The sequence below is a fragment of the Sus scrofa genome, chromosome 8 (assembly GCF_000003025.6).
Source record: "Sus scrofa isolate TJ Tabasco breed Duroc chromosome 8, Sscrofa11.1, whole genome shotgun sequence".
Classification (NCBI taxonomy): Eukaryota; Metazoa; Chordata; class Mammalia; order Artiodactyla; family Suidae; genus Sus; species Sus scrofa.
The window spans coordinates 104,323,282-104,349,690 of record NC_010450.4 but is presented as its reverse complement, the minus strand read 5'-3'; the positions used below and the strand labels follow the sequence as shown (position 1 = coordinate 104,349,690).

Sequence of the window (26,409 nt, the reverse complement as noted above, 5' to 3'; positions counted from 1 at the left end):
TGCTACGAGCTGTGGTGTTGGTCGCAGATGCGGCTCGGATCCCATGTTGCTGTGGCTGTGGCTATGGCTGGCAGCTATGGCTCTGATTTGACTCCTAGCCTGGGAATCTCTGTATGTTGCAGGTGCGGCCCCAAAAAGCAAAAAAAATAAAATAAAAATAAAAAAAGGAAGCCTTTACCTATTACTTTATTCTTCTTTCCATTTTTTATAGGTGTACAAAGCAAACTTCTAATGCACTGCTGGTTTACATTTCCTGTGTTTTCATTCTAAATAAAAACAAAAACAGAACAGTTAAATATTATGAAAAGATTATTTTGCCTATTAGATGCTAAATAAACTATATTGGACTTCTGAAGCTACTAATATATTCATCTTTTATTAGCTAGAAAAAACATCAGAGTGCAGAAAACGCACAAATTTAATGAAGTTCACATAAATGTAATATAAAGCAATTAGTATTTATTAAAAATAATATATATATTCCTTTTTCATTTTAAACTTTCTAAGCAGCTTACAGTAATACTGAATAAAATATTTATTCAGTTTCTATCCTTGTGTAGCAGGTATCTCACATAACAAGTGGAGCAGAAGCCAAAGCATTATATCACCTAGGATACTACATGTTACAGATCTATCCTTCTATAGTTTAACACTGTATCAATTGTGCAGATTGCTAAAGTTTTACAAACGTCTCCTAGATACACAAGTAACAAATTCAAGGCAGCTGCCTCAAGGTGCAATGCTTTTCTGAAGTGAGATGAAAAAAAAATACTCGAATTCAAAGTTTTCAGTATCTGAGAAACTGATCTTTTTAGCTTTGTTCGCAAAAGAAAACAGATTTTCAATTTTCCACAGAGCTGTTCACCATGGCAGATTACCAATGACGGACATTCAAGCCACATGGAACTTAATTTTTGAAAATAAACTCAAAACTCTAGCAATGCTTATCTAAAGAATGTCATTGATATTCAGTAGGTAATAGTTAAATTACCTCAAAATTAGTTTATGACAATTCATTAATACATATTTTTAAAAGTATAGAGAAAAATACTAAAGTAGAGCTCATCACCTCTCAACAGATGTTATAAACTGTTTTATTCTCCCTCTTACCAGTAGGGAAAGCACAGATCACTCCCAAAGAGCCAACTCTACAGCCAGTCCTTCAGTTAAGAGTAATAATCATAAGTGCAGACCTGATGGGAAAACAGTTTTCAAGCCTTAAGTCTAAAATTGGGTTACTTACTGTCCAGGGAAATCTTTTATCCTTACTGACGTCCGGGATATTCAGTGGTTCCATAGTATTTTTGACATACTGAGCATACATGTAATTGATTCTGTTTGTATCACGATCCCTGTAGAAATAACAGAGATGAGTTCTTTCCGCGCCGTGAAGAAACATAGGCAAAACAGAGTCACATAGATGATTACAAGAGAAAAATATCAGTCTGAAATTAGAGCACAAGATGTACATCTTAATTGGAATATGCAGGTTTAAACATATTCGATGATTTGCAACTTTGGTAGTTACTGTTGTTGAAGTTTTTTGAAAAAAGAAAAAGGACCCACAATACTTCAACTGTCTAAAACAAGTTTTAAAATGTCATAGTATTTTATTACCACTGTTAATGGGTATGTTGATTTTTATAACATATAATGTAAAACGCATATGAATTTTCCCCATGTCTTATTTTCTCATCAGATTGTAGAACGACTAGTCTAGTGCTTATTTTACTTCCTCAATTATTTACTTAATCTGTTCATTCCAATAGAACAATATTTTACATATTTCAGACCAAAGGAAAAATTGAGCAGGCTTAGAATAATTTTATTAAGCTCTTTTCTCTTCTTTTTTCTGCTTTGAGGTCCTTTATGCCACTTTGTTAAATTAAAACGTTTCTGAATTCACACTGTTTTCCCAGCTTTTTCTCTAGTTTCTTGCTTAATAGGTTGAACATAAAACATTAACCCGAGGTCAGAGGGTTCATAAGTGCAATGCCAGTGCTGGTGTCGGGAAAACAGAACAGAGCATGTCTTTCCCTCAGGAACTGTCCTGTGTTCCCTGGTGATGGGGATGAATTCAGCAGAGGGTCAGGTTATGGAAATTTACTCCAGCTTTAAGGATATGCCTATTAACTGTAAGATCATGAACTGAAAAACAGGAAAGTCTAATAGCGGGAGACATTTCAAAGTAAAATATGTGCCTCAGGAAAAACATCCACTGTTCTGAGTTCTCAAAGTTCCAGTCTTTTCCTACCTTCCATCCCTCTCTCCCTATGTGCCTGAATTGCTTCCAGGACAGTGGTTTCAAATGAGCACGAGTGACTCCACAAAGACTCCTGAAGTTGTGGCCTCATTCCTGGCCAAGATATTTTAGTCTCCTTTTTTTGCTGTATATTTTAGATGAAGACGAATTTGGTCAAATCAGGTACTAACTATATATCCAGTGTTTTATATATATATATATGAAAAAAGAATGGAAGGGACATGACAATAGTAGCAGGAAGAGATGAACTTCAGACTGAACATTTACTGAGCCTCAAATGATAATCTGTGAAGGCCTGCAGAATGTCATACTAATCAGACCTAGGATACTCCTGGATTCCGACTTCATACATATTATCTTGGTGGAATCTTAGGAAAAGATTTTACGTGCAGGATTTAGGTTAACGAAACTACTTTAAAACCACAAATATTTCATGGACAGCAAAAGTTTCAAGAAGAGAAAATAAGCTATAGTGAAGATAAGAAAAATGAAAAGGTAGTTATGAAGGGAAAGAAGTACACTGGCAAACATACCTTTGTCCAAATCTCTTTTAAAGTGATGTTGATAATGATAGTAATAACAAAAACAACTTATTATTCTTATCATCATCATTATGCCAACAATGGGAGTCAGACGAAATCCAGGTAAGCAATTGGCAGAGATTACAAATTCAGACTCAAAGGTACTGACACAGAGAAGCAGAAGTATTTAAATTACTTTTTAAATCAATAGAAACCTAATTCTCTTTTAAAAATGATTTCTATTTTTTCCATCATAGCTGGTTTACAGTGTTCTGTCAGTTTTCTACTGTACAGCAAGGTGACCCAGTCACACATACATATATACATTCTTTTTCTCACTTTATCACGAAACCTAATTCTTTTCTTCAATTTCTTGAAAATTTTGTTTTCTTGATGGTTAGGAAAAATTAGCATTAGGTTTATTAAGGTTATGTAATGCCATCTTATTTCTTACTCTGTAAATAAAAATCACTGATAAGTTCTTAGCTCCTGCCTTTGGTAACAAAAGACAGAGCACCTGTTCGAGGAGCACACCCTTAGCATCACAGGGAGACAAACCTCCACAAACAAAACTTAAGGCACTTACAACCCAGTAGGAGACTGTGACACAGAATGAATAATAATACAGAGTCTGGCTGCCCATCCTCTTGGAACAGCATCTGGCACAGAGGCTCCCAGCTGTCCCTCAGTAACTTTTCTCCCTTTCTTTTTATCTGGACACATGGCTGCTCAGAACAAAAACTACATTTCTCAGCCACCCTAATGGCTTCCTATCGCCATGGGACTAAGTTCTAGGCAACAGGATAAAATGTGACTGCTTCTAGCAAGCTTACCTAAAAGGCCACTGATACATGCTCTCTGCCCCTTCTTTCCCAGTCCCCCATCCTACCAGCGGAAACATGGATAAGAAGGCTAGAGCTGCATCCTGGGCCCTAGCGATGCAGAGTAGAAAGCTTGCAAGTACCTGGGTCTCTGAGGACTTTGTGAATGGAGCAGCAGCAGGGAGCCTGAGCTCACTGCTTCTGGGCCTCTACAGGAGACAGTAATATAATAATGCATTCTTTTTTAATTTTTTTGGCTGCATCTGTGACATGTAGCGGTTCTTGGGCCAGGGACTGAGCCTGTGTCACAACAGTGACCTAAGTCATTGTAGTGACAATGCCAGATCTTTAACACACTAGGCAACAAGAGAACTCCCCTGAATTCCTGTTTAAGCTGTATTTATTTGGGGTTTTTACAAGTCAGAGTCAAATCTAATCCTAACTAATACAACTGGTAATGATACAAACACCACATGTGGAAAAGAGAGGTAACTCCTCAGTGGGATGGGTTGGAGAAGAGGTGACATTTGGAAAATGTGTAAAAGTCTAGGGAAGATTTAAAGATGCGAAGAAAGACATCAAGGATGAAAAAAAGTGGAAAACAGTATAAAACACGTTGTAGAAATGGAAGAATTCTGTGTGGCTTCGGGAAACATTAGTTACAAGTTGTTACGAGTAAAGTTAAGGTTTCAGGCTTAAGATGTTAGGACAGGCAGTGGATGATTTTGAAAGTGCAACAAGGAATATGAATCTTTCTTTAAATAACAGGAATATTCTGGTAGCCTTGGAAATGTGCCTCTCAGACCTGCAACTGCAAAGAAGCCTAAATGACCAGGGTCTGTTGTTGTTGTGCTCTGGAACCCAAGACCACGTTTGCACTGAGCCCACATGTCTCAGGGCTACTTCTGGACAAAGGTGGAGCACAGCAGGGATTCCAAGGCAGGTCTAAGCCTGGGAGACCCAGGATGTGTCTGTCAGGACGCTTTGGCTAGAGAACTCCTGAAAAGTCTGGCCAAACTTTCCTTAGAACTGCTTGGCTGTCTAAGACACTTCCACACCACCCTCTTTCCCTCTCTTTCACTCTAGGTCAGACTTTATGGGGGGGGGGTCTCATGGCTCTCCTGGCCCCTCCCAGCTTCTTTCCCCTTTACTTTCACACAGGGTTCCCTTAATAGATTTCTTCCGCATCTAATCCAGTTTTGACATCCACTTCTTGGCATGCCCGGGCTAACTGAGACCTTGAAGGCCTATCTGCACAATGGACATCAGAGGAGTTGTACATGAGTACATCCTTGGGAAGACAGGGACATGGAGCTTGGGAACACTAAGCATTTCCTGTGCTTTAGAACTAAATGAGAATCACTGCAGGCCACGTGAACCCAAGGCAGGAAAACACATCAAAGAGACCAGAAACACTAACACAACTTATTGTGTGCCAGAAATTTTCTGAAGCATTTTGTGTGCATTATCTCACTTGGTCCTTTCTACAATCTTGCCATCAGTATCTCTACATTACATATGAAGAAACTGAGGCTTCGAGAGGCTAAATAATTTACACAAAGCTCTATAGCCAGTAAGTGGTGGAACCTAAATTTAAATACAGTCAGTCTGATTTCAAAGTCAAGACCCTTAAACTCTGTATCCACAATTTTTTAAAGCAGTAAAAAAAAAAACCTTTTTACTACTTTTAAAAATAGAAAGACCAGAAAGAAACCCACATACCTATGGTCAATTAATCTACAACAAAGGAGGCAAGAATATACAATGGAGAAAGACTGTCTAATGAGTGGTACTGAAAAAAACTGAACAGCTTACATGTAAAAGAATATAATCAGAATATTCTCTAACACCATATACAAAAATAAACTAAAAATGGGTGAAAGACCTAAATCTAAGACCAGATACTACAGAACTCCTAGAGGAAAACATAGGCAGGACACTCTTTGACATATATTACCACAATATCTTTTTGGATGTATCTCCTAGAGTAATGGAAATAACAGCAAAAATAAACAAGTGGGACTTAAACGCAAAAGCTTTGGCATAGCAAAGGAAACCATAAACAAAACAAAAACGCAACCTACAGAATAGGAGAAAATATTTGCAACTGATTGGACTGACAAGGGATTAATTTCTAAAATATACATACAGCATGACATGAAAAAAAACCCCAATTTTAAAAAGGGCAGAAGATCTAAATAGACAATTCCCCAAAGGTACATTCAGATGTACAACAGAACATGAAAAAATGCTCAACATTGCTAGTATTAGAGAAATGCAAATCAAAACTACAATGAGGTATTACCTCACACAGGTCAGAATGGCCATCATCAAAAAGTCTACAAATAATAAATTCTGCAGATGGTATGGAGAAAAAGGACCTTCCTATACTGTTGATGGGAATGTAGATTGGTACAGCCACTATGGAGAACAATATGACTTTCCATAAACAGTATGATCCCTAAAAAGAGGGTCACCATATGATCTTACAATCCCACTTCTGAGCATATGTCCAGGAAAAACTCTAATTTGAAAAGATACATGCACCCCAATGTTCACTGCAGCACTGTTTACAATAGCCAAGACATGGGAGCAACATAAATGTCCACTGATAGATAAATGGATAAAGAAGATGTGATACATATACGCAGTGAACCTTACTCAGCCATAAAAATAGTGAAATGATGCCATTTGCAACAATACAGCTTGACCTAGAAATTATCATACTAAATGGAGTAAGCCAAGTAGAAAGAAAAAATATCATGATATCACTTATACATAGAATCTAAACAAAACAAAAAAGATACAAATGAACGTATTTATAAAACAGAAATAAACCCACAGACATAGAAAACAAACTTATGATTACCAAAGGGGAAAGAGAAGAAGGGACAAATTAGGAGGTTGGGATTAACATGTACACACTACTGTATATAAAGATAAGCAACAAGGATGTACTGCATAACACAGGGAACTGTACTCAATATTTTGCAATAACCTATAAAGGAAAAGTATCTGAAAAAGACTAGATATATATACATATGTATAACTGAATCACTGTCCTGTACACCTGAAACTAACATGACATTATAAATCAACAATACTTCAATTAAAATAAAAAGTAGGGAATTCCCTCGTGGTGCAGTGGTTAATGAATGCGACTAGGAACCATGAGGTTGCAGGTTCGATCCCTGGCCTCGCTCAGTGGGTTAAGGATCCGGCATTGCCATGAGCTGTGGTGTAGGTCACAGATGCGGCCCAGATCCCGCGTTGCTGTGGCTGTGGGCTGTGGCTGTGGCGTAGGCCGGTGGCTACAGCTCCGATTTGACCCCTAGCCTGGGAACCTCCATATACTGAGGGAGCAGCTCTAGAAAAAAAGGCAAAAAGACCAAAAAATAAAAAAATAAAAAATAAATTAAAAAAAAAGTAAATTGACTTGGTTAAATAAAAAGATTAACATGTAAAATGGTGATTAAAAAATACTAAGTGTTACTGTAACTATAATTACGTTTACCAGTGTTTTGTCTCTCTCTCTCTCTTTTTTTTTTGTCTTTTGTCTTTTTTAGGGCCACATCCACAGCATATGTAAGTTCCCAGGCTAGGGGTTGAATTGGAGCTGCTGGCCTATGCCACAGCTATAGCAACGGAAGATCCTAGCCACCTCTACAACTTATACTGCAGCTCGTGGCAACACTGGATCCTTAACCCACTGGGTGAGGCCAGGGGTTGAACCCATATCCTCATGGGTACCACTCCAGTTCTTAATCTGCTGAGCCACTAATTAACAAGTATTAACTAGCATATATAGTCCAAGAAAGTGAGCTTAAAAGATAATTCTATGTATCTGTCGTTTTATGATAAAACGTGCTTTTAAATTAACATGAAGTGGAAACCCTAAACAAAATGAAAAGACAACCCACAGAATGGGAGAAAATCTTTCCAAGTGAATCCACTGACAAGGGATTAATCTCCAAAATTTATAAACACCTTCTGCAGCTCCATACCTAAAAAACAAACAACCCCATCAAAAAATGGGCAGAAGAGCTAAACAGACAATTCTCCAAAGAAGACATACAGATGGCCAAAAAACACATGAAAAGACGTTCAACATCACTCATCATTAGAGACATGCAAATCAAAACCACGATGAGGTACCACCTTACACCTGCCACAATGGCCATCATCCAAAAGTCTACAAACAATAAGTGCTGGAGAGGATGTGGAGAAAAAGGAACCCTAGTACACTGTTGGTGGGATTGTAAATTGGTGCAATCACTGTGGAAAACAGTATGGAGATTCCTCAGAAAACTAAAAATAGAACTACCATTTGATCCAGCAATCCCATTCCTGGGCATCTATCCAGAGAAAACCACGACTCGCAAAGACACATGTACTCCAATGTTCATGGCAGCACTCTTTGCAATAGCCAAGAAATGGAACCAACCTAAATGTCCATTGACAGAGGAGTGGACCAAGAAGATGTGGTACATATATATACACAATGGAATATTACTCAGCCATTAAAAAGAACGAAATACCAGAATTTTTAGCAACATGGATGGACCTAGAAACTACCATGCTAAGTGAAGTCAGCCATACGATGAGACACCAACATCAAATGCTTTCACTGACATGTGGAATCTGAAAAAAGGACAGACTGAACTTCTTTGCAGAACAGATGTTGACTCACAGACATTGAAAAACTTATGGTCTCTGGAGACAGTTTGGGGGGTGGGGAGATGTGCTTGGGTTGTGGGATGGAAATCCTGTGAAATTGGTCTGTGATGATCATTATACAACTATAGATGTGATAAATTCTTTTGAGTAATAAAAAATAAAAATAAAATTAACATGAAGTTAACTAATATGGAATTATAGCACTAAAATACCTATTTCTTGAAATTACAAGCTAACATATATTATACAACATCACACTCAGTTTTTCCTTCTAATTAGGTGGCTCTCGGAATTGAAGCACAGAAACAATAAAACCTCCCACAATCTGGAAATGAGCTTCCTTTCTGAAATTCTTGAGCACCCAAAACCCGCCAGCTTACTGTGCTTTATCCCATTGATGATATGATTCTAATAACTATGTATAATGTTCACCCTGAATATTTTTTAGTTTTACACTTAACATTTCAAAACTGTCTCCAATAAATTATTTTAATTTATAAAAGACAGTGTGTTGGCTGGAAAAGTACCAAATGAGCCATGCTTTTCAACTGATACATAACTGCCAAAAAAGAATGATTTGCTTATTGCTAACATCATCAAGTTGCCTAGCATTTCATCTCATGGAAAAGTGTTTGGGTTGACAGAGTGTTTAATAATGAGAATTGGAGAGGTCTAAATTCTATCAATAAGCAATTTTAGAAATATAATAAAGAAACTGCTGGGCAAGTATCAATACATTAGTCCTTTCCCAAAATGCTGAAGTTACTAAACACCACTTTAACTTAGTTTTCACAAAATTAAACCTAATATCTAATTTTTATTAAAATAAAACCATATTTACAACACTAAGAGGTCTTTTGCATCATTAGAATGAAGGCTTACTATTAGCTGATGTAAATCACTGGTGTTGAATAATTTTTTTTAACTTGTTCTTTTTTTTTTTGGCTGCCCCCACATATAGAGGTTCCAGGCCAGGGATCAGATCCGAGCCGCAGTCACAACCTAAGGCTCAGCTGTGACAATGCTGGATCCTTAACCCACTGTGGTGGGCTGGGGATCAAACCTGTGTCCCAGTGCTCCCAAGATGCCGTCATTCCTGTTGCACCTAAGCAGGAGCTCCAGTGCTGAGTAATTTTTATTATCATAAAATGAGTTAATGAATCAGTGTAAATGATCCATATAAATTAGTCTTTTTTTTAAGATAACCATACCAACCTATTTATCCTTTATGAAAAATATATTTTATTAAGACTGTTTTGAAATGATTTTTAAAAATGGAAAGATATCTATTTTGCCCACAGAGAAGGAATACGATATTCATCAGAAACAAATCAAATATATAGTTGACTTAAGTACATAGCAAGACATCAGCTTTTTTTTCAGTGCATATTCACCAGTAGAGGTCACTATAATACAAGTCGCTGGGCTTGTTCAGCTTCCAGAAAAATCAGAAGACTTCTGAATTTATAACAAAAAACCAAAATGCAAATACATATAATCACAGAGGCATATGCTGATGCACAAATATTGAAAGATAAAGGTATATAATTCATCATTTTTTACATTTAATACATATTACCATACTGATATTTCTATTGTCCTCGATATAGACAAAATCATACACATGTATATACTCATTTTTTGTCTACATAGCAATCCATTATTTATGCAAGCCCAAAAGTGAAATGATTAAATATTTACATTTTTAGAAGCTTTCTAAAATGTTCTTTATAAAAAGCAACTTAAATGTTATGGCGTCATAAAATCAAATAACATATATTAATGTTTCTTCTAAGATAAGACTTTATAACTGACCTATGCAGTAGAGCTGAATTAAGAACAAGATTTTAGGAGTTCCCGTCGTGGCACAGCGGAAATGAATCCGACTAGGAACCATGAGGTTGCAGGTTTGATCCCTGGCCTTGCTCAGTGGGTTAAGGATCTGGCATTGCTGCGAGTTGTGGTGTAGGTCACAGACGTGGCTCAGATCTGGCATAGGCTAGCAGCAACATCTCCGATTTGACCCCTAGCCTGGGAACCTCCATATGCCGCAGGTACGGCCCTAAAAAGACGAAAGACAAAAAATAATAATAATAAGATTTTATAACTGACCTAGACAGTAGAGCTCAACACCAGCACTTAAAAAAGATATATACGTCCTCACCAGGATAACATGTCCATATTATCACATACTCAAAAAGGATTCAATACCAACTAAAACAACATCAAATATGCCAGAAAATACACACACAGAGGCTTAGGGAAGACTAGATATGGAGATGGCCTATAAACTTCAGCTCATGACCAGCAATGCCAAGAGGGAAATAAAGGTTAGCTATTCCATTGTAACTGTGTGAACCAAAAACTCCAGGGTAGCAGAGAAAAATCTCTGGGTAGAGATACCATGGTTTACCTCCCTTGACTACTCATCCCCACCCAAGTCAGCAGTCAAGGCCTAAGTCAGGTGTACCTGTGGAGTCAAATGAATTCCCCATCTGCCCCAAAGTTTTATGTCTCCTTTGTTAATTCCTAAATTTTTTTTAATAAAAGAAAAAAACCTTATACTTTCATTGTATCATATGGTTAAAATAATAGTCTTGAAATAATGAGTTTTGAGATAAATATAATCACTTAACAAATTAACAGCTTTAAATCACTATAGTCAACAGTTTCTCCATCTTAATGGGGAACACAAAAAAGGACAGGATATGCGAGAAGAGATAAGAGGGGAAGAAGAAAGCAAGGGGTACAGAGGGCAGAAGACAGCATCTTCGGACCTCACACTGACCCATGGGTCAGTCTTGAGTAAGAGGGCCAGAACAAAACCAGGCTATGCACTGAAAGATTTTGTTCTTGCAGATGCAAATTCAGACACTGTTGCTTCTGTATGATCTATGAAGGTGATTTTTCATTTTACTTTCTTTCCAACTTTTGCTTACAAACATTTTCTTCTAATTTTTTATACTGAACAGTTTGAAATACACAAGAAATTTGTAAGTAAAATGAATATCCTACTCGTAAATTCACTATTTTTGTTGCCAACTTTTTTGCCACATTTGCTATATCTATGCAAGTATATGCAAACATATTTATTTGTTTACATATCTTAAATATAGATTTATTTATTTATTTTTGGCTGAACCATTTCAAAGTAAGGTGCAGACATCGTAACACTTTATCCTTAAATACACCAGCATGAATTCACTCTCCTAAAAATGAGAACATTCTCCTACCAACCACAGTATCTTCCTAATTCCAAAGAAAAGTGACAAGAATTCCCCACCAATATCTAGTATGCAGTCCATATTCAAGTTTCCAATTGTCCTCACAAATTTCTTAGATAGCTATTTGTTTTTAACCAGGATCTAAGGAAGTTTCACGTACTGAATCTGGTTGTTACATCTGAGAACAGACCCTTCCCTCACTTAAATAAAATGGAGGGAGAGTCTGTCAATGACATTAACTTTCTGAAGAGAACAGGCCAATTATCTTATAGAATGTCCTGTAGTTTAGATTTGAACAGAGGTTACTTTCAAAGCAAGGATTACTAACGCCGACATCATTCGCTACATGAAGTAGTTCTCTGAAAGGTCCACTGTAGTGTAAAAAAAATCTGGAATTTAAAATCAAATAGTAAAGGTAAGATAATGTTCTGTTTCCATGATCATATGAGGCTTTTAGTGACAATATCAATATTAAGGGGTAGTATAAATTGACACAAATTACCTTAGAGGGTGACATAATTTGAAACAAAGGAATACTGTGGTAAAACTGCCTTACACCCAAGAATTCCTGAAGCTTTACCCTGGCACACTTATATTCCTTAGATTATCCTCTATTGCTTAAGCAAACACCACCAGTATTTTGCTAGGGGTGCAAAAGGAAACATGAGAAAGAACATCTGGTAATTCACTTTAAATCTTTTTCAAAATTCTTTAGAAAGCACACATAAAACTGGGGCAGTAACAATATAACCTTGATATATTAATATTTCTATTGTTTCTGAGTAGCAATTAATAACAAAAAATGAATACAAATTTTAAAATTACAAAAGAACCTGAAAAAGAAATGAACTGCAATAGAGATCTGATCTGATTCCAGCCACAGGGTATATGTACTGGTATGACTGCGGTCATAGCCTTCCTTCTGGTGTTAGTTACATCCCATGGCTGCTTTCGAATCAGAACAGACTCACAGGAAAAAAAAAAAGTGTTCAGAAACCTATCAAATTTTCAGTAAGGGTCCAAGATGTAATGAAAAATATAATTGAAATATAGTACTGGTAGGTCTTAAATGAGTCAGTTCACAAAAAAAAAAAAAAAAAAAAAATACTGTACCCAGACCTATAATAATTGTGACACCATTCACTCTATGAAAGAATTCTCCAATAGATCAACTGCAGTGGAAAAAAGCCCTGGAACTATAAAAACTAATAAAGCATTTTCACAAATGAAATTATTTGTAGGAGGAAAAAAGCAGCTGTAGCTTCTATGTCTTAAATTAAATAGGCTGTGAAGTAACCATGCAGCCAGCATTATATACTTGTGATAGACACAGGCCATAAGTTTTCTTACCTTGTTAAAGTATCTGATGATTTTTCTAATTCCTCACACTCCATGTGAAACACACTAGAAAAAGAATCCTGAAAACAGAGCAACAACACAGATTGAGAAGTAAGTTTGAGAATGTAATGAAAACGATCTAGATGCAGACATAAACATCTGTGGAACTGACCAAAGACCCTAATACTTGTGATGTTGTTTAACTTTCAGACAAAAATGACCCAAGTACTTACTTTAATGACAGCCTCAAACCTGCTTCCCATTATTAAGAGCCGTCCTCCTGCTGTTTCTGATATTAACTTGCAAAAATGCTTATTTGAGTTTTATTTGTTTTTGTTTTCTACCAAACGTTAATGAATGCATCCACTTCAAATTTTCTCCATATTTATTCACAGTCCTCAAGTTGTAGCTTTTACACATACATTGATTGCTCTTGCTGGGTCTTTTTTTTTTTTTTTTTTTGCCTTTTCTAGGGCTGTACCAGTGGCATGTGGAGGTTCCCAGGTTAGGGGTCAAATCGGAGCTGTTGCTGCAGGCCTTCACCAAAGCCACAGCAATGTGGGATCCGAGCCGCGTCTGCAACCTACACCACAGCTCATGGTAACACAGGATCCCTAACTAACCCACTGAGCAAGGCCAGGGATCAAACCCGCAACCTCATGGTTCCTAGTCGGATTTGTTAGCCACTGAGCCACGAAGGGAACTCCTTGCTGGGTCTTTTTTAAAAGACATAATTCAGCAATATTTTATGAGATCATTAAATTATGAAGATTTTAGCAACATAAATAAGTACTTCTGAAGTTATATTAAAAAGAATGCATATCTGCACCTACATTATATTTATAACTGCATAAAGAACTGGAAGGAAGGAGTTCCCGTCGCGGCGCAGTGGTTAACAAATCTGACTGGGAGCCATGAGGTTGTGGGTTCGATCCCTGGCCTTGCTCAGTGGGTTAGAGATCCGGCATTGCCGTGAGCCGTGGTGTAGACTGAAGACACGTCTTGGTTCCCACGTTGCTGTGGCCCTGGTGTAGGCCGGCGGGGCGGCTACATCTCCGATTCGACCCCTGGCCTGGGAAATCTCCATATGCCACGGGAGCAGCCCTAGAAAAGGGAAAAAGACCAAAAAAAAAAAAAAAAAGAATTGGAAGGAAATACAGAAATAAAACAACATTAGTTTAATGTGGAGATAAAAGAACTGCATACATTTTTTTTCTTCCTTACATTTGGACTTTTTGCTCATGTTGAAGTATTTTTAATCAATAATAATTATACGGTAAAAGAATATCAAGTCACTTAACTGCTACACTCAACAAATTAAGTTGTTAAAAAGTGAGCAAAATATATTTATGGGCTATTGTTGAGCTATACTTCGAAGGACCACTGATACCAGTCAGTGCTGCCATGCTAGATGTCAACTGGTAGAAGCATGAGCTGAATGTTAAAGTGATATTTAAATTGTCTAAAAAAGGATTGTCCTCACATATAACTTTCAAAAATTAAATGTTAAAAAAGCAGGTCACAGAGCAAAGTGATAAATCGACATACTGCATTAATAAGTCCTGACCTCAACTTTAAAAGGATAGCTACAATCTTGTAATTATCTATTAAGGAGTTTATAACTGATTGAAAAATATGAGATAATGTTTCTGAGAATACTGATTATCTTACAGCACGGTGAAATCTCACTTGATTTCCTATTAATGAGATTTTATACACACACACACAAAATAACTCAGATAATGCTGAATCATATAGTACAGTCTTACTATATAAAACAATTTAAAATTTTAAAATAAAAGTGTGTAATATCTTTTATTATTTGACTTCCAAAAAACCCCCCACCATTTCAGATATCATAAATGAATTGTAATTGACCTATACAAGTGAGAATTCCTATTCTCTCACCTAACCTACCAATCGAGACCTAATCTCAGGGTCTAAAGGAAAAAGAAAACAACTATATCAAAAAGAAATATCCCCAAAGCATTGGTTTATAGGTTGAGAAAGATAAGAAATTGCATAAAAGTAAACGGCCTTGGGCTAAGGGTCCTGATTCTAATAGCAAACTCAATTAGCCTTTCTAGAAGTACACAGCACTCTATGAGGACACTGCATCTTTTTGCATACATTTTATTTCTCTACATTACAAATCAATGACTTGAAATTTACAAGGTACAATGGTTTTAGTGGCTTTCCACTGAGTATAAAGCATTTGGGACTAACAGGCACCTTGAATGACACTGCCTCCATTGGACCATGTCTTTTGGTTACTACACAATCTCTGGCAAAAAGAAATTTTCACACCCAATCCATTCAGAATGGGAGTCTACCTGTTCATGGTAAGAGGGCACCACTGTTCCTGACCACATAAGGTCTATACACTGTAAAGACAACGTATTCTCCATCAAGGCACTACAGCCGCTGACAAAAGCAGCACACTGATATTCCCATGGCAACTACTTAGTGGTGGGGCACCAAGGTGAAAGGGTGCACTGAAGTGCATCCTCCAAGCTCACCTCTACCGCTTCTCAACCAGAATAGCTCATACTCTGATGAGCTTCACATAAACTACCATAATCAGCTGGGTTTGACAGACAGAGAGTTCTGAGGCCAACATGAGGATTAAAGCAGTGCTTTAAGGAACATAAATTTCTGTCTCTCTAAAAATAAAAAAGGCATACTCTGTACTCACGGAGCAATCTTCATCCACTATGAAAATGGTGCATTTCTGCACCTGCATGAAAGAGATAATAGTGGCAGCTATTTTCTTTAGAATTACTTCCAATGATTGTTGTTCTTCGAAAATTAAGCTAGCAAGGTCAAGCAGCACCTAGACCAAAAAAAAAAAAAAGAAAAGAAAAAAATTAAGAGCTTATTTAGTAATTGTTTATAATTATTAAAGCATACAATGATTTATATAAGTTGTTTCTATATAATTTAACAAGTTACTACCAAGTTTTCTTTCAAGTGTTAAATATATGTCTCCACTAAAAAAAAAGTTCTCCATCAATTGTTGGCAGAATTAGTATAGTGGTTACCATTGCAGACTCTGAAGTCACAGCCAGTAATTTTTAATCCTGGCTTCCCCTCCTACTAGCTTTGGGATATAGGGCAAGTTCCTTGAAAATGAGGATAATAACAGTACTAAAATCATGGAGGGACTGTTGTGAGGGCTAAATAAGTTATCATTTATAAAACATTCTGAGCCATATCTGATACATACAACAAACTTCTGTTTATGTTGACCCAAACTTCTGAGATCAACATTTATCAACATTGCCAGTATTTTCACAGAGCACAGTAAATATTGGCAAAAATAAACAAAATTTTAACAGTTTCTTTTGTGTTTTTGCTGGCAATTTCTCTTTCCCTTAGTTCCACAGAATTTCATCTAATCTTACAAAATATTTGTGTAATGACAAGGGGGAAAGGGTATTACAAGAAACTTACTGGAAGTGATACTATCCTAGTTCTGGCCTGAAAGATGAGCAGGAATCTTTCAGGTGCAGTAGGGAAGGAAAAGAGTCAAAAAGAACTGAGTTGAGAGAAAGCAGCAAACTGATAGTTCTGATCAAGTTTTATGAGAATATAGAGTGTAAAGAGGAGAACTGGAGAGACAAGATTGCAGAATTAAGCAAAGAACATCAAAAGCCCTGTATGTCTTTTGAAACAGTTTGGACTGTGATGGATTTCAGGAAAGAACTGACAAGATCACAGGTATGTTTGTAAAAATGAGGACTGGATTAACGGGGTGGCAAGAATGTAGAAGCTAGGACTATTCTATAGTTGAAAGCCATGGTAGGTCTACTGTCTTATTAACACAAGTTCTAAAAAGGGAAATTAGAGGGTGGGGGAGATGAATTATCTATGAAATAATGAAAAAGAATTACATAAAACCCAAGGGCTTGGAATGACCAGGTACCAGCATGATGTATGAAAAAAGTCATGCTGTAAAATTCAGTTACTGGAGCAACAACAAAGAAATAATCAAAAAAGCTTATAGACCAAAAAAAAAAAAAAAAAAAAAAAAAAGCCAAGAATCAGAACAATATGGATGCTAATAGAAGAAAAAGCTATCTTTAAAATTCTGAGAAACTAAGTTTTCAGTGTAGAATTATAAACCCAGACAAACTGATAGAACAGTACAGTAGATATCTTTATACATGCAAGGACTCAGAGAGCTTACATCACCAGTATCCATTCTTAAGGAGTTAAATGAACATGTCCACAACAGAACAAGAGAGTAAACTGAGAAAGAAAGGGTTCTAGGATCCAGTAGATAACCAGTGGAGTCTTTCTAAGAAAGCAGTGAAGGGAAGTTTTAAGATGACCCCTGTGCAGCAAGCATGGGAAGAACTAGTTTTGCTTTAAAGAAAAAAGAGAATCTCAATTTGGAGCTCTCCATGAAATAGAACTCAACAGAATACCTAAATAATGGAGAGTTTAGGGCAGGGGTGGGGACCAGCAACATGGGGCTACATTAGAACAAACAGTTCAAGGAAAAAAGAGATTTCAGAAACAAGAAAAACTGAGCTATATAAAAAAGGTAGTATAAACACTAGTTATATCATAGTACTTCTAAACACTTTATTTATTTATTTACTTACTTATTTTTGCCCTCCCCCTAAGCTGCAGCTGTGGCAATGCTGGATACCTAACCCACTGTGCCGGGCTTGGGATCAAACTAGTATTCCGGCACTCCCAAGACACTGCCAATCTTGTTGCACCATAGCAGGAACTCCATAAACACTTTATTTTTTTTGCTTCTCACAGGGCTGCGCCCAAGGCACATGGAAGTTCCCAGGCTAAGGGTTGAATCAGAGCTGCAGCTGCCAGCATACATCATAGCCATGGCAACACCGATCTGAGTCCCGTCTGCGACCTACATCGCAGCCTGCAGCAACACCAGATCATTAATCCACTGAGTGAGGCCAGGGATTGAACCCACATTCTCGTGGATATTAGTTGGGTTCTTAACCCACTAAGCCACAACAGTAACTCCAATCAACACTTTATTTTAAATTGCAACTTTAAAATTAATCTAGACAAAGCTTAAGAAAAATCAACCATAGTTGTAGAACAATATAGATATTCCTTGATTTGCAAGGAGATAAATCCATTGTAAGTTGAAAATATTAAAAGCTGGAAATCCAATTAATACATCCAATCTAGTGAACATCATGGCTGAGCCTAGCCTACTTCAAATATGCTCAGAATACTTACATTAGCATACAATTGGGTTAAATCATCTAACACAAAGTCTATTTTACAGTGGTGTTGAATATCTGAGGTAATTTACTGAATGCTGTACTGAAAGTGAAAACCGGAATGGCTGTCTGGGTACAGAATGGTTGTAAGTATATCTGCTGTTTACCTTCATGATCACGTGGCTGACTGGGAACTATGGCCACTGCTCAGCATCACTAGAGAGTATGGTACCAAATATTATTAGCACAGGAAAAGATCAATATTCAAAATTCAAAGTACAGTCTCTATTGAACATGAATAGATTTCACACCATTGTGAAGTTAAAAAATTTTAAGTCTAACCACTATAAGTTGAGGACCATCTGTATATATGTTATCAATGTGGGCAAGATATAAGAAAAAGACCAGATGGGAAAAGCAGAGGTAAGGAGTGGTTATTGGGAAGAAGAGATGAGGGATGCTGAGATCTTATAAAAGCATGGAACTAAGAGATGACATCTCTAATTAACAGAGCAAGAACTAAAACCCTTAACTTAATAAGTGCAAATCACTCATAACTTAAAACACTGACATAATAATACTAGTTACCATAATGGCAAGCAAAGGGTGGTGTAAGTTAAATAAATCCTCATCTGTTGATGGTTATTGCCTAACAGTGATAAAGCAACAGCACACAAAATGGAAAAAAAATGGAGAAAATACTTCTTAGAGAAAAAAGCTGAATATTTAGAAGCTGAATCTGTACGATTTGGATTTCTAATGATACTCATATATTACTTGAATTACAATTTAATCATTTTTTTAAAAAAATTTCTATACTCTCTTTAGTAATCAGACTTGCCTGATTTCTCTTATTCTCCAGCAGTGAAGTCTCATAGAGTTGAGCATTATGAAGAACAATTCCACAAAATGCCAAATAAGCAGCAAAGTCCTAGAAAACAAGTAAGACAACAGTTAAATAAGAAGTGTCTATAAAACTATCTTGTTATATTGCCTGAAACACAAACAGCATCCATAATATTTACAGTTGAAATAAATATTAGAAAACCAAACAGTGTAGATGTTTATTCTGCATAAAATTAGGAATGATGCAAAGCAAGTGCTAGTTAAATGGTACAACTAGTAGATTACAAGTGTTAATAATCTCCTAAAGCCACACAATAGTTATAAATTAACAAGGAGAAAGAGAAGAGACACAGATCTCTTTCCATCATTTGAAACGGAAATTCACCATATATAAAATTTGCTGTAGTCTCTGAATGATATTAAGACTTAGATTTAAGCTAAGACTCCAAACAGCTTTTAACTTACTACTAGGGCAAAGTGAAAGCTCATATACTTGCTGGCAATGCTGGCAATAATAGTCTCATACTAAATTGTAAATATTAGTTTAAATATGTCCTTTAAACATGATCTAACACCCTCATTAAACTAAAGTGATATGCTCACAGTTGTACTAATTATTGATTAAAATAAATCTTTACATGATACACTTCATTCACAATCATGAATTTATCTTAAGAGATGGATGATACAGCCCAAGAATGCAAATTTTTTAGGAGTGGCTTACATTAAGGGACAATAAACAATTAATAAGATAAATAGCCAATCTAGAACTATGCTCCCCATGAAATATTCTCAGGCGTCTTTAGCAGAATTGGAGACTAGACAGCTATTACACTGATTTTAAACTTGCTATGTTCAGAAGCAATTAAGACATGGGGACCAACACCAGTGCCAACACAGCCTACAGCACAGAGGCAAAAATAACTGTCTTGTTGGAATGTAAGCTCCTACTAATTTTCAGGGAAGTGACATAAATAGCAATGGGATTGAATAGAAAGAATTCAGCAGGCTGCAATGATATCCATATAATTACATATTCAAGAAGAGAAATAATAAAACCTACTAACAGAATGAAGTTATAAACAGGTTTAAGGGCTTCCGTCCTTAACGGAAAGCACATCGACGTGGTGCGAGGAATGTATTCCTTCAGAGTTGGATGAGAAGAGTAATAAAATAATGCTGACTGCCACTCTTTCTGAAGCTAAATTCACATCATCTAGCCTGAATTCACACCTTGGCGCCCCACCGTCTGTGTGCAAAGCTTATAAAACATTCTGAAATTTGCTTCACCAGGAGGCAATTCCAATTTTTCGCTGACCTGGAGAGCCAAACCTGGAGCAGTGTTTTAGGGGTTTTTACTTAATGTTGAATCTCTTTATAGCAGTGCTGAAAAGTAAATGAGAGCATTAAAACACCATGTCACCCTCTGGATGGCTCTAACAGGCACACAGCCCTGGAGGAGGCTTGGCGGCATGGTGAGGAGGGTGCTGGAGAGGTTCTGCAGGTTGAAGACCACAGGCCTTCCACACTCAGGACAGCACTGATTTAGCCAGAGGGAAAAGACACACTTTTGAACATTTCACATCATTTACACCACAGTGGTTTCTGTAATCAATGATTTCAGTAACAGCTAATTCTAGAAGCCAATTTACTCTAAAGACAAAGCATCTTCCTAAGGAGAGATCACACCAGACACAAGTTTTGGTACCTTTTCATCTTTTTCGGTGAATGTCCCACCATTTCCAGATTTCTTGTTGATGGCCTGGGCTACACCAACAACCTGGTACAAGAAGAGAAGATTGGTAATTCTGCTGACTGAGATTACTGTAATAGATTCATCAAACTGTGTCTACAGAAAAAATTTCTACATGTGTTTTAAAGTTACAATAAGCTACAAAATCAAAACAAGCCCCTCAGCATTTCGACTAGTTCCATATTATTCTGTACATTCTTTTTTCCTAGTAAGAGTTCAAATGTTTCTAACGTTTTGGGTCCTAAATCATATTTGATTCTGGGATTTCATATTGCACTGTGAAAGAAGTGATGGGCAATCACTTTTTAATATAAATACTTCTCATGACTTTTGAATAAAAAATAAACATTAAATTTATATCACATTTAAAATATATGATGAAGTAGACATTTTATATTGGGTTTAAATATAATATTTCAAAATGGGTTAAACATTCTTTTACTAAAAATGAAACAGGACCAATGGCTAATCACAGAATTTAAAATGCAGGAGGATCAATTAGGGTAGAAATAATGAGGGATGTTGTTCCAACTTCTTTTAAAATTTCTGACCTTAAAAATTATCTTACCTCCAGCAGTCTCATTTTGGGGAAAAGAAGTTGTACTGAAAAATCTAAAGAGGAATTAACAGACTGAGCCTTATTTCAAATCAGAAGGTATCTGAAAGATAAACTACATCTTAAGAAAACTGAGTTAACTCTGGGAATATGTCTTAAGTTTCCACAGAACATTTAGCAAGACTTAAGAATCTTCTCATCTTTCTGCATAAAAGTACATTTTACTTACTTGTTTAGTTCTAACTTAAAGTTCGAGTTATTTCCTTAGTCTTATAAAGACTTTTAACTTATATTTGCTTCCTCTTTAGTACTTATAAATTCTACTCTTTCCTTCTTTCTGCAATTTAATATCAGTGGAAAAAGCTATTATCCTTTAAACAGTTTTACTTTAGAAATATAAAGTCCTTAGTTTTGTGTAGATGGTTCATCCTTTTTTTTTTTTTTTTTCTCAGCTGACTCTAGCCCCTTAGCTTTAAGAAATGGATATAAAACTCCCCTCCAAAATAGCAGAGCAGAGAAGGGGAAATACATTCTTGTCTGATAGTTTTCTGTTCTCAACACATTTCTTCCCCAACCCATAAAAGAAGCAAAGGGATGTTAATTTTTTTGTTTTGTTTTTAGGGCAGCACCCACGGCATACGGAAGTTCCCAGGCTAGGGGGTAAATCCAAGTTGAAGCTGCTGGCCTACACCAAAGCCACAGCAACATGGAATCAGAGCTGCATCTTCAACCTACACCACAGCTCACGGCAACGCCGGATCCTTAACCCACTGAGTGGGGCCAGGGATCAAACCTGATTGCTCATGGATACTAGTTGGATTTGTTACTGCTGAGCCATGATGGAAACTCCCAGAAGGTTAAATTTAAAAAGCAGAATTACCCAATTATCTGGTACCCATTAATTGTTCTTAGTTCAATTCTTTCTTAGTTTTGCACACTCCTTAACTCTTGGCTAACAGATTTCTAGATGCTTGCATCTCAGTGACTAAATGCTTTTACAAAAGCTTTCGTCTAAGGTCAAAATGTCTGGACTGCAGCTAAGTGCATTCACTTGAATATACCTGATGGGAAGCTCTTGAGGGTCCCTGGGGTCTAATACATAATGCTACAAGTTTAACTCAGTTATTTTATTTTAAGCATTCATTCATTTACTCAACAAATACTGCAGTGCCTACCATGTACCAAGGAGTGATAGAAACCAAGGGAAAGGTTATCAGGAAGGAGCTCAAGAATCAAGAATGGGTGATACATAAACAGCACAATATACATAGGATGGTATGATCACTTTTATGATACAGATGCCCACAGGTTGCTAAGAACCAAATATGCATAAAAGAGAAGACTTTGCAGAAATGATAACATTTGAGTTTTTGTCTTTAATAAATGGTTTGATAAAAGACTTAAATTTTAAATATTCATTTTTAAGGAAGATGAGATTACAGCAAAGATACTGTTATGCAACCCTACTCAAATAATCATAAAGTATTTTTAAAAGTATGTACTGATTCGCTATTTGTACATGGAGCTGTGTGAGACAACGTACTCAAAGCAAGAAAGCAAAGTTCCTGCTCTCTCAAAAATATAAAGAGACAAAAAGCTAGCTGTTATTAAATGGCTATAAAATGACAGTGAAATGATAGGGGAGTTTAAGGTCTTAAAAGAGAAAAATCAGCCATACAAAGTATGTTCAAGTAAAAGTGATAATGTTGGTTAGTTTAGGTGATTACATCCCCTTGAGAATGAGGGGACAGCTGGCATGAGCCAGTTAGCTCGCTGTGGTCCAAGGCTGCAGGCCATGGATACCCTTAAACCAGTCAGTGATCTGTGCACTGATTTGGGGTGCAGGGGAGAGCTAGGATGGGGGATACAAATGTTCATGGTGGGGGGGTCAGCGAGGCATCAACCAAAGCAGGGCTGTTCCCAGTGGGTCTGCAGCATCCTACCTTCATCCTAGAAGAGCACGTCAAACAAGATTTCTTCAGTACACATGGGATGGTCCCTAGAGCTTTCCCTTTATTACAAGCTGTACCCCAATTTCAACTACGGTTTCAATTTGCATGTTTTACACTTGGGAACATTTATCGGTAAGCATTTTTTTCCAACAATGGGCTAAAAAGTTTTCTCTGTATCAAAGAACGACATCCCTGAAACCATTCTAAATATAAGCCGTTATTTCAACCAACACAACAATGTTCATGTAGTTTAACAACTCTTTTCCATTTCAAGAATTTTTTTTTTTTTTTTTTTTTGTCTTTTTACTATGTCTTTGGGCCACTCCCACGGCATATGGAGGTTCCCAGGCTAGGGGTCGAATTGGAGCTGTAGCCGCCAGCCTATGCCAGAGCCACAGCAACACGGGATCCGAGCCGCGTCTGCAACCTACACCACAGCTCACGGCAACGCCGGATCGTTAACCCACTCACTGAGCAAGGGCAGGGACCAAACCCGCAACCTCATGCTTCCTAGTCGGATTCGTTAACCACGGCGCCACGACAGGAACTCCAAGAATTTCTATTTGATTCTCTTATCAAACCTGCTACCTCCCCCACCTTCTTTTTCCTTTAAATACTAAAGCCTATTGCCCTTCAACTCTTTGGACATACTGGATTTTGAGTGGAAGTTCATCCATAGCAGGGGCTGTTTCCCATGGGAGCCCATGTCCCCTGAGTCATGAAGTATCAGGCACAGTGGCTTGCTGCTGGTCTGGCTCTGCACTGGTGATACGAACGTGAACTCCATACCTGTTTGGGGCACAGGTTCTGCTGTCATGGTTCACAGGTGTCTCTGTCTCACAGCTGCAGCCAGAGGCAAGCTTCCTTGCTGCTGCTTCTGGCTGCTGGTGGCATTTTCTTTTCTTTTCTTTTTTTTTTTTTTAAAGGAACAAAGAGCAATTTATTAATTCATATGATTAAAAGAGGACCGGGAGTTCCCTTCCCGGTGCAGTGGAAATGAATCCAACTAGTACCCACAAAGATTGGATTCCATCCCTGGCCTTGCTCAGTGGGTCAGGGATCCAGCATTGCTGTGAGCTGTGGCGTAGGTTGCAGACTCGGCTCAGATCCTGAGTTGCTGTGGCTGTGGTGTAGGCCGGCAGCTGCAGCTCTGATCTATCCCCTAGCCTGTGAACTTCCAGCCCTAAAAAGCAAAGTAAATAAATAAATAAGGACCAGCTTCAGAGGAGATTTGATCCAGTCGCTCAAATGCAGTCAACAAGGGCCAAGTTCCTCTTCACCTCTAAAGATTTTTCCTCTGGCCATCAGTTTCATCCTCATGCTCCGTGGGGTTTCCAACCCAACTTCTCTTCCCACTCCCACAGCTCCAGCCTTCTCTTTGTGTTAGCAAAATAGGTGCAAAGATCATAGACCTTATTGCACGTTCCAGAGAATTGAGAAGCTTCTAGTCTTGGGGTTGGACTTTTGTATTGACTTCAATTGGATCAAGTATTCATTCTCTAACCTAGTGTTTCTCAACATTGAGACTATTGACATTAAGGGCTGGACCATTTTTTGCTGTGAGAGGCACTCCTGTGCATTGTAGGATGTTTAACAGCATCCCTGACCTACACTCACTAGATGTCAGCAGCACCCCTTCCTCCAATGTGACAACCAAAAATGTTTCCAGATATTGTCAGTTGCCAAGCAATGAAAATTGACTTTTTTTTTGGTCATGGCTGTGGTGCTGGTGGCATTTTCTAGGCCTGATTCCATAGATGGAAACTTCAGACATCTAGGCTTCCTCTGGGAGTTTAGCTTCACCTCCCTGCCCCCACCGTCCAAAGAGGGCTCCTCCACCTCCTCTCCATTCCCTACCACCTGCAGATGTTACCTAAGACAATCCGGAATCTCACACCTCTGTAGTCCATCTGGACCTTGTTCACCTACGTTGCTTACCTTGGGTTCCCCTCTTTGTTTCTGACACCCGGGGTTTTCCATTCTTGAGCTCATCTGTAATTTTTTAAATTGCTTTTGGTCAAATTTTACCTTCTTGTTTGCAGAACAGGGGGTGGGCAGTATTCCACATCTGTTCAGTCTGGCAAACTGACCAGAAATCTTGTTCACAGGCTTTAAAGCCTACTCTGTACCTCTAGACATCAGCTCTTTCCTATATTTAACTGTGTTCCCTAACATTAGAGCAAGATATTAATCATTAGGCAACTTCATGGAATGAGGACTTCCAATGATGAATTTTTTCAGCCTTTTTGGTAACCACTTATCTAATAATTTTATAGATTTAGATATTAGAGGTTAATTTGTTTAAGGGATGATTGATTAAATATAATTAATTCTTCTTAAGAAACAGGCAAGTTCTTTCAAGAGATTATTAGACCAGGAAAACATATCTAATACACACATGGGCCTTAATCCCTAGATGGATGACATTTTTAAAACATCACTGATGAAAACAATATATAAAAATCAAAGAAAGGGTGTAATGTCTATCCAAGGTAACATAAGACAGTGAAAGATGAGAGTTACCGTCGTGGCACAGAACGAATCCGACTAGAAACCATGAGGTTTCGGGTTCAGATCCCTGGCCTCGCTCAGTGGATTAAGGATCTGGCATTGCTGTGGCTGTGGTGTAGGCCAGCAGCAACAGCTCTGATTAGACCCCTAGCCTAGGAACCTCCATATGCCGCCAGTGCAGCCCTATAAAGACAAAGACCAAAAAAAAAAAAAAAAAGAAAGAAAGAAAAACAGGAGTTCCCGTCGTGGCACAGTGGTTAATGAATCCGACTAGGAACCATGAGGTTGCAGGTTTGATCCCTGCCCTTGCTCAGTGGGTTAAGGATCTGGCGTTGCCATGAGCTGTGGTGTAGGTCGCAGACGCAGCTCGGATCCTGCGTTGCTGTGGCTCTGGCGTAGGCTGGCGGCTACAGCTCCGATTAGATCCCTAGCCTGGGAACCTCCATATGCCGCGGGAGCGGCCCAAGAAATGGCAAAAAGACAAAAAAAAAAAAAAAAAAAAAAAAAAAAAAAAAAAAAAAAAAAAAAAAAGAAAAGAAAAGAAAAGAAAGAAAAACAACAAGACAGTGAAAGACTAAAGACTTTGATGTTCTGAATTTCAAGGATCTAAGCAAAACTAGCACCCCTGCCCTCTGTGTGTCGATAGAGTCTTTCCTTCTTCTACCATCTATTTGCTCCTTTAAACCAATCAATGTATTTTCTTCAAGTAATGAACTGCTAACCATAGGTTTTTAAAT

The 26,409-nt window shown here is 37.5% G+C and overlaps 1 protein-coding gene across 6 annotated transcripts in view; it reads right to left on the bottom strand.

The window, feature by feature from the left end:
• PDE5A (phosphodiesterase 5A) overlaps positions 1-26,409 on the bottom strand; it is a 150,098-nt gene that overhangs the window by 71,265 nt on the left and 52,424 nt on the right. For all 6 annotated transcript variants that reach the window (XM_021101648.1, XM_021101652.1, XM_021101650.1 and 3 more), the window contains exons 4-9: positions 20,609-20,680; positions 18,896-18,985; positions 15,540-15,677; positions 12,857-12,924; positions 1,244-1,352; positions 179-266 (exon numbers count right to left, since the gene is read on the bottom strand). In XM_021101648.1, coding sequence (XP_020957307.1) covers positions 179-266; positions 1,244-1,352; positions 12,857-12,924; positions 15,540-15,677; positions 18,896-18,985; positions 20,609-20,680 — 565 coding nt within the window. The remainder of the gene's footprint in view (positions 1-178; positions 267-1,243; positions 1,353-12,856; positions 12,925-15,539; positions 15,678-18,895; positions 18,986-20,608; positions 20,681-26,409) is intronic.